The 12,727-nt window shown below is 36.9% G+C and overlaps 1 protein-coding gene across 1 annotated transcript in view; it reads right to left on the reverse strand.

Moving 5' to 3' along the window:
* The window catches only part of LOC150091168 (integrin alpha-PS1-like), a 552,996-nt gene that overhangs the window by 269,202 nt on the left and 271,067 nt on the right, over window positions 1-12,727 (reverse strand). Inside the window, exon 6 of the mRNA XM_090388878.1 lies at window positions 5,769-5,973. Within this exon, the coding sequence (XP_090245004.1) occupies window positions 5,769-5,973 (205 nt within the window). The remainder of the gene's footprint in view (window positions 1-5,768; window positions 5,974-12,727) is intronic.

A 12,727-nucleotide genomic window follows, 5' to 3' on the forward strand; every position in this document is an offset into this window, starting at 1 on the left:
TCTGGCTGAAAATGTCATACAAAACAATTAGGCAGTAGCTAAAGTTTGCTTTAAGAGATTTTTTTCAACAATCAAATAAGAGTTTTTTTTCAACATTCAAAAATTCAAATCCTAAGTTCCTACAATGAAATCCTTGTTTCAACTGTTGATTGAGAATAATTGATTTTTTTCCCTTCTTTTGCTGCTCTTTCAAATTTTGACACTCCCCTAAATTTTGGCACCCTGAGCCAATGTCGCATTATCTCAACCCATAAGCCAACCTTACCACTGAGTGCTTAGGTCATGGAGGCCTTCTGGCTTGGACAGCAGAGTAACAATGTGAAATCCACTCCTAAAAAAGCTGTTTTGCTGTTAAGTCCCACAGACCACTTTTACTTAAACAGATCACAGATGGGGAAACACTGGTCTAAAAAGGCATTTGATTGATTCTGAAAACAGGGAGACAAGTGTGCGACATATTCAAACTGATATCTTAGGGGGTTTGCTTGTAATGGTTATCTGGCTGAAAATGTCATACCAAACAATCAGGCATTAGCTAAAGTTTGCTTTAAGAGTTTTTTTTCAACATTCAAAAATTCAAATCCTAAGTTCCTACAATGAAATCCTTGTTTCAACTGTTGATTGAGAATAATTGATTTTTTTCCCTTCTTTTGCTGCTCTTTCAAATTTTGACACTCCCCTAAATTTTGGCACCCTGAGCCAATGTCACATTATCTCAACCCATAAGCCAACCTTACCACTGAGTGCTTAGGTCATGGAGGCCCTCTAGCTTGGGCAGCAGAGTAACAATGTGAAATCCACTCCTTCCCCCCTGCTGCTTCATATGAGATTATATAAAGAGTCTGGTGGATGAAACCAAAGTTCCAAATATCACAGCACTGCAGCAACAAACAGAACGTGGACATGAAATAATCAGTCTCATTTCAGAAATGTTTGAGCATGTAACAGAAATCACTAATTTGATGAGTAAAAAAAAAAAAAAAAAAAAAAACACGTAACAAGTATCCAACAAATGCTTTCAAATGCAAGGATGTTATAAATAACAGTTATTGTAAAATCAATATTTAAATCCTTCAAAATTAAGAGCTGTCAATGTTTGTAATGCCTTCTTTTTTTGGACCCTAGAATATATCAGAATTCTTTGCTCATACTTTTAAAACATTCTATTAAAAGTTTAGTCAGAATTATCTAGTCAGAATTAGCAGCTTGAGCAGATAAAAAAATTAAAACTAAGATGATAACATGAATCAAAATGAGAAATAAAATAGGAAAAAAAAAAAAATTTCCCAAGTTCCTATGCAACAACTTTCCTCTCATACTGACCATTCTCAATGCTATTTAACTCTAATGATCCTACAAGAACTGACATACTCGATCAAGTAAGAGAGATGGCTGCTACCACTAAAACAGCTCTATTTATGACAGTATTCTTATATTATAACTTCATTCCCTGCACAGAATTGATCATATTCACTTTTTTGGAAAATTTCAGAACTTAGGCTGAATTTTCAAAGCAAGCCATGAAATCCAAATTCACCAATTTCTAGTCCCTTAGAAACCTAGAAAATAATCTTAATGATCTTTAAGCCTAAACTATGTCATTTAAATATCACTACTGTGTAATACATATGATTTGAATATAATTGTTATGTTTATGTTGTATTAAAATTAATGACTTTTTAAATGAATGAATAAATGCATAAATACAATTGTCATCTACAGCAGCATAATTTTTTTTTTTTTTTTTTTTTTTTATGAAAACCCCAAACAGGAGAGGTATTAGAACCTATAGTACTTAGTACCGTGCTTGGGTTGGAGGTTGAGAAGATGAAAGCAGATATTTGTTGCCATTAGATTTGAACTGCTGTAGACTAATTTTCAGGAAATACATATGAAGGAAGGTTGTTCCACAAAACGGCAGTTGAATGAAAAGACGAGGAAGATGAAAAGTTGGTTCTGTGAGTTTGAAGTTGGACAGTAAATGGATGTTGGCTGGTGGCGGCATGTGTTTGGACTGTTTTGAAAGAGAGAGTGGGAATTATAGAAGCCAATTCAGAAGAACAGTGCCCATGGAAGCATCTGTAGAAAAGGCATGCAGCATAAACAGTACATCTATGAGACAGTGAGTGGAGAGACTGTTAGAGAGGAGTCATTAATTAACCTATCTGCTCTCTTCTGAAGAATCTAGAAGCCTGAGAGAGGTTTGGGGGCATTGCCCCAGATGTGGGAACAATATTCCATGGCAGGGCGGATTTGCGATTTATATAGGGTGAGCAGCTGTTTGGAAGAAAAGTAACGCCGACAGCAAAAGAGAAAACCAAGTTTTTTAGATGTAGAGGAAGCAATATTTGTAATGTGCTTGTGCCAAGAGAGATTAGAAGTCAGGGTAATCCCCAAAAAAGATATATCATTTTGCCTAGAAATCGGAGTGTCACTAAAGATAAGCATAGGAGCAGAAGAATCCTTTTTTGCGAGATATAAGACAAGACTGAGTTTTAGAAGGGTTGAAATCAACTAAGTTGTCTTTGCCCCACTGGAGAATTACATGAAGATCGGCATTTAAGGAATTGGTAGCAGATTTTCGAGAAGTTGAAGCTGATCAAGCAGGACAAGGTTTCTCAAAATGGAAAGTTGAATGCAATGTGCTATCATCGGCAAAACTATGGATAGGATTTCCAGTCAATGAAAGAAGGTCATTGATATACAAGAGGAAAAGAGCGGGGGAAAGAACTGAACCTTGGGGAACACCAGCATTAGTGGAGAAGTTAGAAGACAGAGCCATCTACCATCATCCTCAGTGAGTGATCAGAGAGAAAACTGGATAACCAGTTACAAAAAAAACAGTTGGCAAACCATAAGATGGAAGCTTGTTTAGAAGACCTTTATGCCAAACACGATCAAAAGCCTTTGAGATGTCAGGAGTAACTGCTTGTCTTTCACCAAACTTTTCCATTGGATTTGTCCATAAATGAGTAACATAAGCCAGAATATCACCAGTGGATTGACACTAACGGAATCCATACTGGCGATTGTTGATCAGACGGAAGGTTTCTAGGTAGTTTAAGATTTGGTGGTTAAGTGATTTCTCCATTACTTTAGAAAGAGTAGAAGTAATTGCAATAGGATGATAATTGGATGGGAGGGATTTGTCAACTTTTTTGGAACTGGCTGGATATGAGCAAATTTCCAAGCAGAAGGAAAAACACCTTTGGAATATGAAAGTGAAAAAAGATGGCAAAGAACAGGAGTAAGTTCAGGAACACACAGGATTTGAGAACAAGTGGAGAAATACCATCAGGACCTGGAGCTTTCTTTGCATCAAGATTCGTCAAAATCCTTCTGACATCCTTTTGACGAAAGACCACAGGAAGCATTGAATGGAGCGTGTTGGGAATGGTGGGAGGTGTTTAACCGAGATCATTAATACAAGAGTTGGAAGAAAAATGGGATGCTAGCAGGTCAGCTTTATCCTTGGCTGAAGTGACAACAGAAACATCTGGTTTTGACAGAGGTGGGAGCAGAGATGGGCAAAGGTTGCGGCCAATAGCTTTGGCAAGAGACCAGAATGCTTGGCTACCATTAGGGCAAGAAGCAAGTTTTCTACTCTTAGCCTGTTCAAACTCTAGTTTGGACTGATTAATAACTGCTTTACAATTGTTGCGATCTTTGGTGTAGGTAGAAAATGAAACTGAAGAATTGGAAACAAGCCAATTACAATATGCAACACTCTTGAATGGCCTTAGCACATTTATTGGAAAACCAAGGTTTAGATAAAGGACGAGATTTTAAAGTGGAGTGTGGAATAAAGGATTCCGTTCCTACAAGAATAATATCACTGACACGATCAAAGCAAACGTTGATATCAGAAGTTTTGAAACAGTAATCCGACAAAGAAAAAGAAATCTCGCAGGTCATCCCATTTTGCATTCTTGTAATGCCAAACAATACGAGGTTGAGGAAGGGACAATCACCAAGTTTTGATCTCAGGTGCCTAAAGGACCACTCACTTTGACCATGTACCTAGAAGGGTTTTTTGTGAGAAAAAGATCAAGCGTGTTGGCTGTATGGTTAGGATTATCCAGTATCCTTGTAGTTAAATGAACAATCTGTGCAAGGTCATTAGTAATTGCAAAAGCCTCAGCATCTTGACCAGCTCGGTCGGTGTGACTAGAAAATGGAAGCCAGATGGAGTTATGAACATTAAAATCACCATTGAATACCTCACTGTTAGAAAAGTTGGACTAGAGAAAGTCAAGTTGCAAAGAGAGGAAGTCAAAGAGCTCCGAGTGATTAGTGGAGTTGGGAGAATGGTAGAGACAACAGATGAATTTGACACAATGAGGTAGAGAGATTTTAAGCCAGAGAAGATCGAATAGAGGAGATTCCAAATTACAAGGTCTCTGACAGGGAATATCAGAACGGACATATGCACAAGTACCACCTTTGAGGTGAAAGGAATCATACAGTGAATAATTTGGGCAACTGAGATGAGTAGTTGCATCAACTGATAACTGAGATTCTGTCAGAAAAAGTACATGGGGTTTGGAAGACTGCAAGTGAAAATGGATGTCGTTGAGATTAGAATTGAGACCACGTATATTTGTAAAATGAACTAGGAAGTGTTTGGAAGGTTTAGATTTTTTTGCAGATAAGCTTACTCTATTAGTTTGACAATTCAATAATAAGAAAAAGTGGGGGGAGGGACATGTTGTATGAAGTAATGAAATTTTTGGATATGGCATACACATGGTAAGAATATACCCAGATCCTTGACATAACGTGTCCTCGACAATGCCCAATGCATATACACTACTCGAACTCCCACCAGTCACTATCTGGCAGAGTAGAGGTAGCAAGATTAAATAGGTCGGAAGACTATTGTTACTAACTAGCGGCCAGCTTGTGAACACCGTTTTATAGCAGTACCTTTAAATGTAAGGAAGATTGGATCTCGCCATGATGTTCATCATAACCTCAAAAGTCATCAGTCATACTGCATGATGGTAGAGGTGGGGAAGGGTTGACTGGAACCCTTAGATCTGGAGACTAAACATGGGTTCCACCACTTGAAGCCTCCAATAAGCAAAGTGGTGCTATTGCACTGGTTGATGAGAGTCATCTACCACCTAGTATTGCCTGGTAACACAGAGGGGCAGCATTCCTCCATGTGGTGTAGGCACCACACCTTGACCCTTGCTTATGTTGGTTCACACCTGGGTGGTCACCCACAGTGTGCTTGCGCATGGAGGTTATACCCAGCATTTCTAACAGTCCCACCATCATAAAAGTGCTAGCAGAGGATTTGGCAAACACAGACCGTCCAGACTTCACCAAACTTGGATCCACTTGACTTGAATGTCACCTGAATATCAGTTACATCAGCGTTTTAGACTCCCAGGTAGCAAGTACAGCTTGTCTTGGTTATCTGAGAGAGTGTCTGTGACAACCTCAAGGACCCATGGGGATCTTATGGTATACTGTTAATGTGGCATTATTACTAGCTAAACCTATGCATTTCTTGTGAACCTTCTTTCCTCTAACAAATTTCTGTAATGTTAAATGATACAATCTAACTCATTTCAGCCTGACACGAAATATTCATAAACAATTTTATTAAAATGGTCTTACCACTAAAGGATATTTAGTTGTTTGTTTACTTAAGATAAACTGATTTTTAAAGTAAACTAAGACAGACACTGATTGAAATAACAATATAATTGTTATTAACTTGAAGTCAGATAACATTTGTTGTTAACAATTTTACTTACCCATCACTATTACAGTCCATAGATGCAAGAGAGTATCCAAAGGATGAAGCAAACTGTTCACCATTTAAAATTAGTTGCACATCAAAAGTTGTTCCAGTTTTCATTTTAGTAAAGAAAACTACCTGTCCAGTTCCATTAGCTCTAGGAGCACCTCCAACATAACTTGTTACCTCACCAAAAAACTTGCCTGATGTTACTGACATACCTATAGAATTACAAAGATTAAATATTTTAGCTAATGATTACAACAGAGGGCAATTTAAAATTAATTAACAAAAAAGTACTAATTATTTTAATTAACAATAGTTTGTTTAAATTCAAATTAGCACCTTTTCAATTTTATACTTGGATAAAATAATTTTTATATAAAATTTAATTTCAGTATTCTAATTTTTATCAATTTTTATACTCTACATTTGAAATACTCTCTTGCATCAGCCAGAATGACAGGATCACTCAAGGGACTAGGTGCTGGTCACAAAAGAAGTCACTATTGTTGGTGACTTTTGTCGGGGGAAACAGGGAAATATATCAAGCATAGATAGAAATAAAGTGATAGTAATGGTTCATTTTCTTTGACATAGAGGCTCTGGACAGATGTTTTTTCTTGGCATAGGAAAGTAAAAATTATTGCCGTATGCCAGGAATCTGGAAACTGCTCTTCTAGAAGGATTCTATTGTACAGAGAGAACACAGTCTGTGGATTCTGCTAACAAATGTTTAATGATCTCATAACGGATAAGATTATAAAGAGCCAATTATAAAGTTGAGAATCCTTAGATTTGAATTTGAAGTTAATTAGCTTCTTTTCATTTTTCTCTTTCAAGACTAGGAACTCTGGGAAATAAGATGTTGAAGACAGTAGAAAAAGCCTCCCCAAGAACAAAGGCTATTGCAGTTGTCTGCAATTACACATCCATTATGTTCCAGGACTGATGAAGTGTAAGATGTGTATTTTTCCTTCATTTTCTGCATTTTGTCTGAGACAGCCTTAGTGCTGGCTGACTAGGTAATAGAAGACAAAGTGGATCCACTATTCCTTTTGATTCTGACAGCAAATATTGCATGCTTTGGTGCATGCACATTTAAAGGTTAAGAGATTAAACATAGTAGGATACTTCCATATAAGTTCTCCTCCCCCTCTCAGGTAAGTGGAAGGAGAGAAGGGGAAACATATAGAAAGATCAATAGCAAAAACTGTATGGTAGGCATAAGGTTATTTGTTATTTATTTGGTTTTAGGAGCATTAGCAACTAAGGCCATATTGCTCCGGGATATGCGGTGGTCATTCCCTGACCTTTCCGCATCCTCCGTATTTGGTGGTGACTGGCTCGAACCCCAGTCTAATCAAGAAGCGTGTGCTATGCACTGCTGCTCCTTCCCACCTGGCTACAGAGGCGCCGCCAGTAGGCAAAGGAAAAAGGTGTTAGTTCCCATATTTAGTATGGAAGGTTCATTGTCAGTGGGCATATAGTCTATGGCCCATCCCCTTCCATTAATATTGGTAGATATTAATGAAATGGGATGTGCACTACCCTATCCATTAACAACACAACTCCTTCCATTAATATTGGCACTAACCTATAGGGTACCACCAATACTGATGGAAGGAGTTGTGTCAGGTAAAAAAAAAAACCTGACACATCACATCCCCTCCAATATTTATCTAGTTCTTCCTTGAATTTATTCAAACCACCCACGACCACAGATGGAATTTGTTACAACAATCAACTATCCACTGGCTGAAGGCAACACACACACACACACACACACACACACACACACACACACACACACACACACACACACACACACACTTATCCTGCAATCATCCTTGATCAATTTGAATTTAAGTCCCTTCATGATGTGTAGTCTCATCAAGAAGAATGCTATCAGCATTGAGGTTGCTCATATTCAAAGCCTTAAACACCCCAATCACTCACCTCACAAGTGCCTAAGCTTTCAGAAACACTTAAATTTGCAGAATTGAAGCTTTTGTTGGTAAGACCACTGTTTCATTTTTTTTTTTTTTTTTTTTTATTTCGTATGATGTGATCAATACACGAAGGAACCAGTTTTTCTTGCTTCCTTTGTGTATCGTGGCTGGAATATCCAACCAAATGGTTGGGTTGGCACCATCATGATATCCAGCCGGAGGCGGGAATCAAACCCACGACCTTTGGGTTGCCAGGCAGGCACTTTACCTACCCGGCTAGCCCAGTCGGCACTGTTTCATTCATTTCACCAATCTTGTTGTCCTTCTCTACATCCATTCCAGCAGATCTACATCCTTCCTAAGTGAGGCCTTCAGATCTGTATGCAGTACTCAACATATGATCTAACCATTGCCTTGTACAATAGGATAATCACCTTATTCCTGCAGACATAGTTTGGTATATCATTGATAAAACTTATCATTGATATTACAGTCCTGGCAGCCTATCTGCACTGCTTCTGAGCAGTGAAAATAGGCTGCCAGAATTGCCTATTTACCTGCTTCTGAGCAGTGTAAATAGGCAATTCTGAGCAGTTCTCTGGAACTTCATATATGACTGCACAATTATGTCCAAATCTTTTTCATTTACCACTACACTGAGTGCAGTACCACATAGTTGGTAAATTAATCAGGGATTACTACCACCCACATACAGTACCTTGCATTTGTCAATATTAAACAACTTCCTTTTCTCAACCCATCAACCTAATTTTTTTAAATCTTACTATAATAGCTTACCCTGATTACTGTAATTAACCAACCTGCAAACCTTTGTATCATCTGCAAATTTGTACGTTAAGCCTAATACCGATGCACTTTCATCAATATCATTAATAAATATTTAAAACAATAATGGGCCCAGCACTGAACACTGGGGAACTCCACTAATAATATTAGTCCATGAAAAGTAGTGCCCATTAATAACCACTCTGTCTTCTCCCACCCAACCATCCCTTTATTCAGAGAGTGACTTGCCCTTAATGCCACACTGCTTCAATTTATATAGCAGTCTTTTATGTACAACAGTATTGAAAGCTTTCCTGCAAACCAAGTATAAAATATCCAAATTATTTTTTGCATCCATTTCCTTTGTTACTGAATCACAGAATCCAATTAGACTGGTCAGACAAGATCATCCCTTAACAAATCCATGCTGTGACTACAGTATAATTCATTCCCATCTGATGGTCCTGCATTATTTCTTTAACCAGAAACTCTTATGCATAATTTTCTATGGAACAGAAGTTAAGCCTACAGGTCTGTAATTATTCATTTCACCTTTTGACTTGCCCCCCCCCCCCCCTTGTGAACTGGGGGATACCTTCAGGATATCTCCAATCCATTGGGACCTCTCCTAAATCCAAAGATGCTCTCATAATTATGGCTAAGGATTAGCTTCCTTTGTTGCCTGACCTTAATATAATTAGATAGATTACATCCAGACCAAGCTCCTTTTTTTTATGTTAAGCTACAATTTCTCTTCCACTTTCCTCTCAGTGATCACAAAATCATTTAGCTCCCTGTTAGATTTTGATTAACTCCGGTATTCCTCTCCCTAAAGAATTCCTCATGCATGAGGCAAAATACCTTTTCAGCTTGTCAGCAACCTGAGCAGGATCATCAACAGTTAAACCATCAACAAGTAGACCAATGTGATTCAACCTCTTCTTTCAAACATTAATTTAAGTAAGGAAGTTTTTGCTTCTTTTCTCTGTGTTCTTTTCCAAACACTTCTCTTAATCTTACTTAGCTTGGCTAACCTGCTTTGTAACTTGATTACAGACTAGTTTGTATCTACAATAGGCTTTATGTCAAGTAATAATTTACATGCATCCCATGCAATTTTCTTCTCTACCCCAAGTCTCATCAGTTCATCTGACATCCATTTAAATCTAAGCCTGGAATGGTATTTCTTAGTTGGTATGAAAAGCCTAGTAGCTTCTACGATTAATTCTTTGAACGTTTCCCATTTAGAATTTTCTGATGGTAACACCATCAGTTGGTCCCACTGTAGAGAATTTAAAAACTGTTTAAGACCAATGTAGTCAACCTTTACAAAAACAAAAGTCCTTCCCTTTACCCTTGACAGTAGTTATGTCTTTAAGTAAATTCTATATCAGGACATTGTGATCACTGTCTTGCGGGGGGGGGGGGTTTAAAAGCAGAATTTTAATGCATGACGAATCAATGATGATAATGAGATCAAGAGTATTGCTTTGTCTTGTTGCCTGACCTGCTGCTGTACAATATAGTCATCCAATAAATCCACAAAAGTCAGGCTAGTGTGCAAGTGACCAACGTGAGAGTTCCAATTAATACATGGAAATTTAAAATTCCCCATTATAAGACATTCTGATTTACTGAGCCACTATTTCTCTGTATAGTTATTTGTTATACTCATTACAGTCATTAAGCCTATAGCACTTCTACTCTCATTTTTGTTTTCCCTGTGCTTATGTCATACCAAACTGACTCAACATTGCACTGGCCACCTGCGTCAACTGGATGCATTGCCTTAGATTTAATATGCTACTTAACTAAGACCTCTTCCCCCTCCTGTCCTGTCCTGTCTGTCCTTTCTGTACATTTTGTTTTACAGAGTTTCTGTATTTCATTACAGTGACACTAGGTGGAGATGGACATTAGTCTGTGAGCCACCATAGAATACACATACATGTACATTTTGTTCAGTGAAACTGGTCAATCCACTCAAAAATTTATTGGAGATGCTCTCTTCGTGGTCAATAAAAAGCAGATGCTTTGGTTTTATCCATCCATGACAACTTCATTCATCTTGATGGGCCATGGATCACTAAAGGACAAATTATTAAAGTTAGGTTTGGAGAATAATCCCAAATGCTTCTGTGGTAAATGGGAAGATTGGAAACATGTGTTGTATTGTACTGCGTATGAAGAGTTTAGAAATAAACTCTATATTGTTGTTCCTGACATCTGCGAGGACAATGTAAATCTTTTGATAATGAGATTTTTGTTTTAGAGCTTTGCTCTTTGTTTTAGAGCTTTGCAAAGATTCTCAGACTTGGCCTTTAGAAAAAGACTTGCTCTACTGAGAACTATTTTGGATTAAAAAAAAAATAAATAAATCTCTGTTTGGACACTGCACTGTATTGGCACGAATCTGAGTGAGATTCAATGTAATTGCATATTTTGTGTACTGGCTGTTATATTTAACAGTTTCTTGATGTATATAGTTTTATTATATTGTTAGGTATAGTTTTATTAATAATTAATTTGTAAGTGGACTTTTGGATTGACTGTTGTGGTGAGAGCAAACAAAAGGCTTCTTTGACAGTAGCCATTCCTTCTTGGCCCTCCCCTTCATCTGGATTAAACTTGTCGGGCTGTCAATAGTGTCAGAATATTTTTCTGGTCTTTCTAGACCAGAATCTGTTGTAAAAACATACAGTAAACACTTATGTGAATGTTAGTGATAAATAAAATAATTTCAAAATTTTGAGCTTTTTTTTGGGCTAGCCTTTGCATGGCTATAGCTAGCTCTCTAATTAGTCTATAATCATGGTATTGCTACCATGAATAAATTACTTATTTCTGAATAATTTTGGTGCCCCCTGGTGAATACATTCTGAACTGCAGAAATCACTATTTCGCAAATATTTTCTTGAAGGTTTTTTTTTTTTTTTGACTGTTGATACTGTTTTCAGGATATTAAACCCACTTCAGTCAAAATTTTGGCCTTCAGAATTGGTTTAACTTGAGTGAAATTGATTTGATTTTACTCTTGCTTTTGTGATGAGACTGTTTGCTCCCACTGCATAATTGCTTTTTAATTGTAAAGAAATTGTACAGAAACGTTTTAAAAGATTTAATGTTTACATATACACCTTTAATTGGGTTACACTGATTCCTTGTAAACACTTAGTCAGTGTTAGTTTGAACTAACACAGACAAACTGTGTTAGTTCAAACTGTATTGCATGATACCTTTGTAAGTTTAACATAAGGTTACCTGTGCCATTGCAGGGTCAGCATTATATCTAGATAATTCGGTAAATTATACTATTTAGCAGTTATAACTAATATGATTAAACTATAATCATATTAGTTAAAACTATAACAATCATATTAGTAATCATATTAGTTAAAACTATAATTAGTTTTAACTAATATGATTACTATAATTGCAGTTTTAACTAATATGATTACTATAATTACAGTTTTAACTAATAATAAGTTAGGTTTAGATATCAGTGTGAAAATCCCAAATAACCCTCTTCAGAAGTATATACTAAATATGAGATTTGGATTGGTGTATAGAAATTATGTTTGTAAATATTTATTATTGTTGTACACAAATTTAATTATTTCTAAATTGGTAACTTCATTAAGGTTATCTTTAATAGAGTTAGGAATTCTAATCTAAGTATATATAAATACCACTAGTCTTGGTTGTTTTTTTTTTCCCCATGGGTTGGGCAACCTATGGAAAACAATGCATCCATTGTTATTGCACTAGATAATAGAATAAGGCTCCATGTATTTCTACATTAAGATAGTGTGGTATTCAGGACTGGGCAACCTGAGTACAGCTTCAATGTATCCTTTGGTTTTGCACTACCTCCAGTGGATGCAATAAAAGAAAGTAAACAGGTCTGGCTCCACATGCAGAGAACGGGCACTGGGCAGCAGTTGTCCAGGTGATGGCTGCTCTCTGGTGGAAAAGAGGCCTGACACTAACAACACATACTACAGAACATTCATTAACACTGCATATACATTCATTAACCACACATCAGGCCCATTTTACAGAGTTTCTGTATTTAATCACAATGATACCAGGTGGAAATTAGTCTGGGAATCACCACAGATAGGGTACACAAATACATGTACATATTGTTCTACCCATATTCAAATTCTGCATCCCTTATGTCTAAGTGACACCATGTCTCTGATATCCCCACAATTGGTCTCCATTTGATAAATTC

Source organism: Mastigoproctus giganteus, chromosome 1 (genome assembly GCF_048544385.1).
Source record: "Mastigoproctus giganteus isolate SK-2022 chromosome 1, ASM4854438v1, whole genome shotgun sequence".
Taxonomy (NCBI): Eukaryota; Metazoa; Arthropoda; class Arachnida; order Uropygi; family Thelyphonidae; genus Mastigoproctus; species Mastigoproctus giganteus.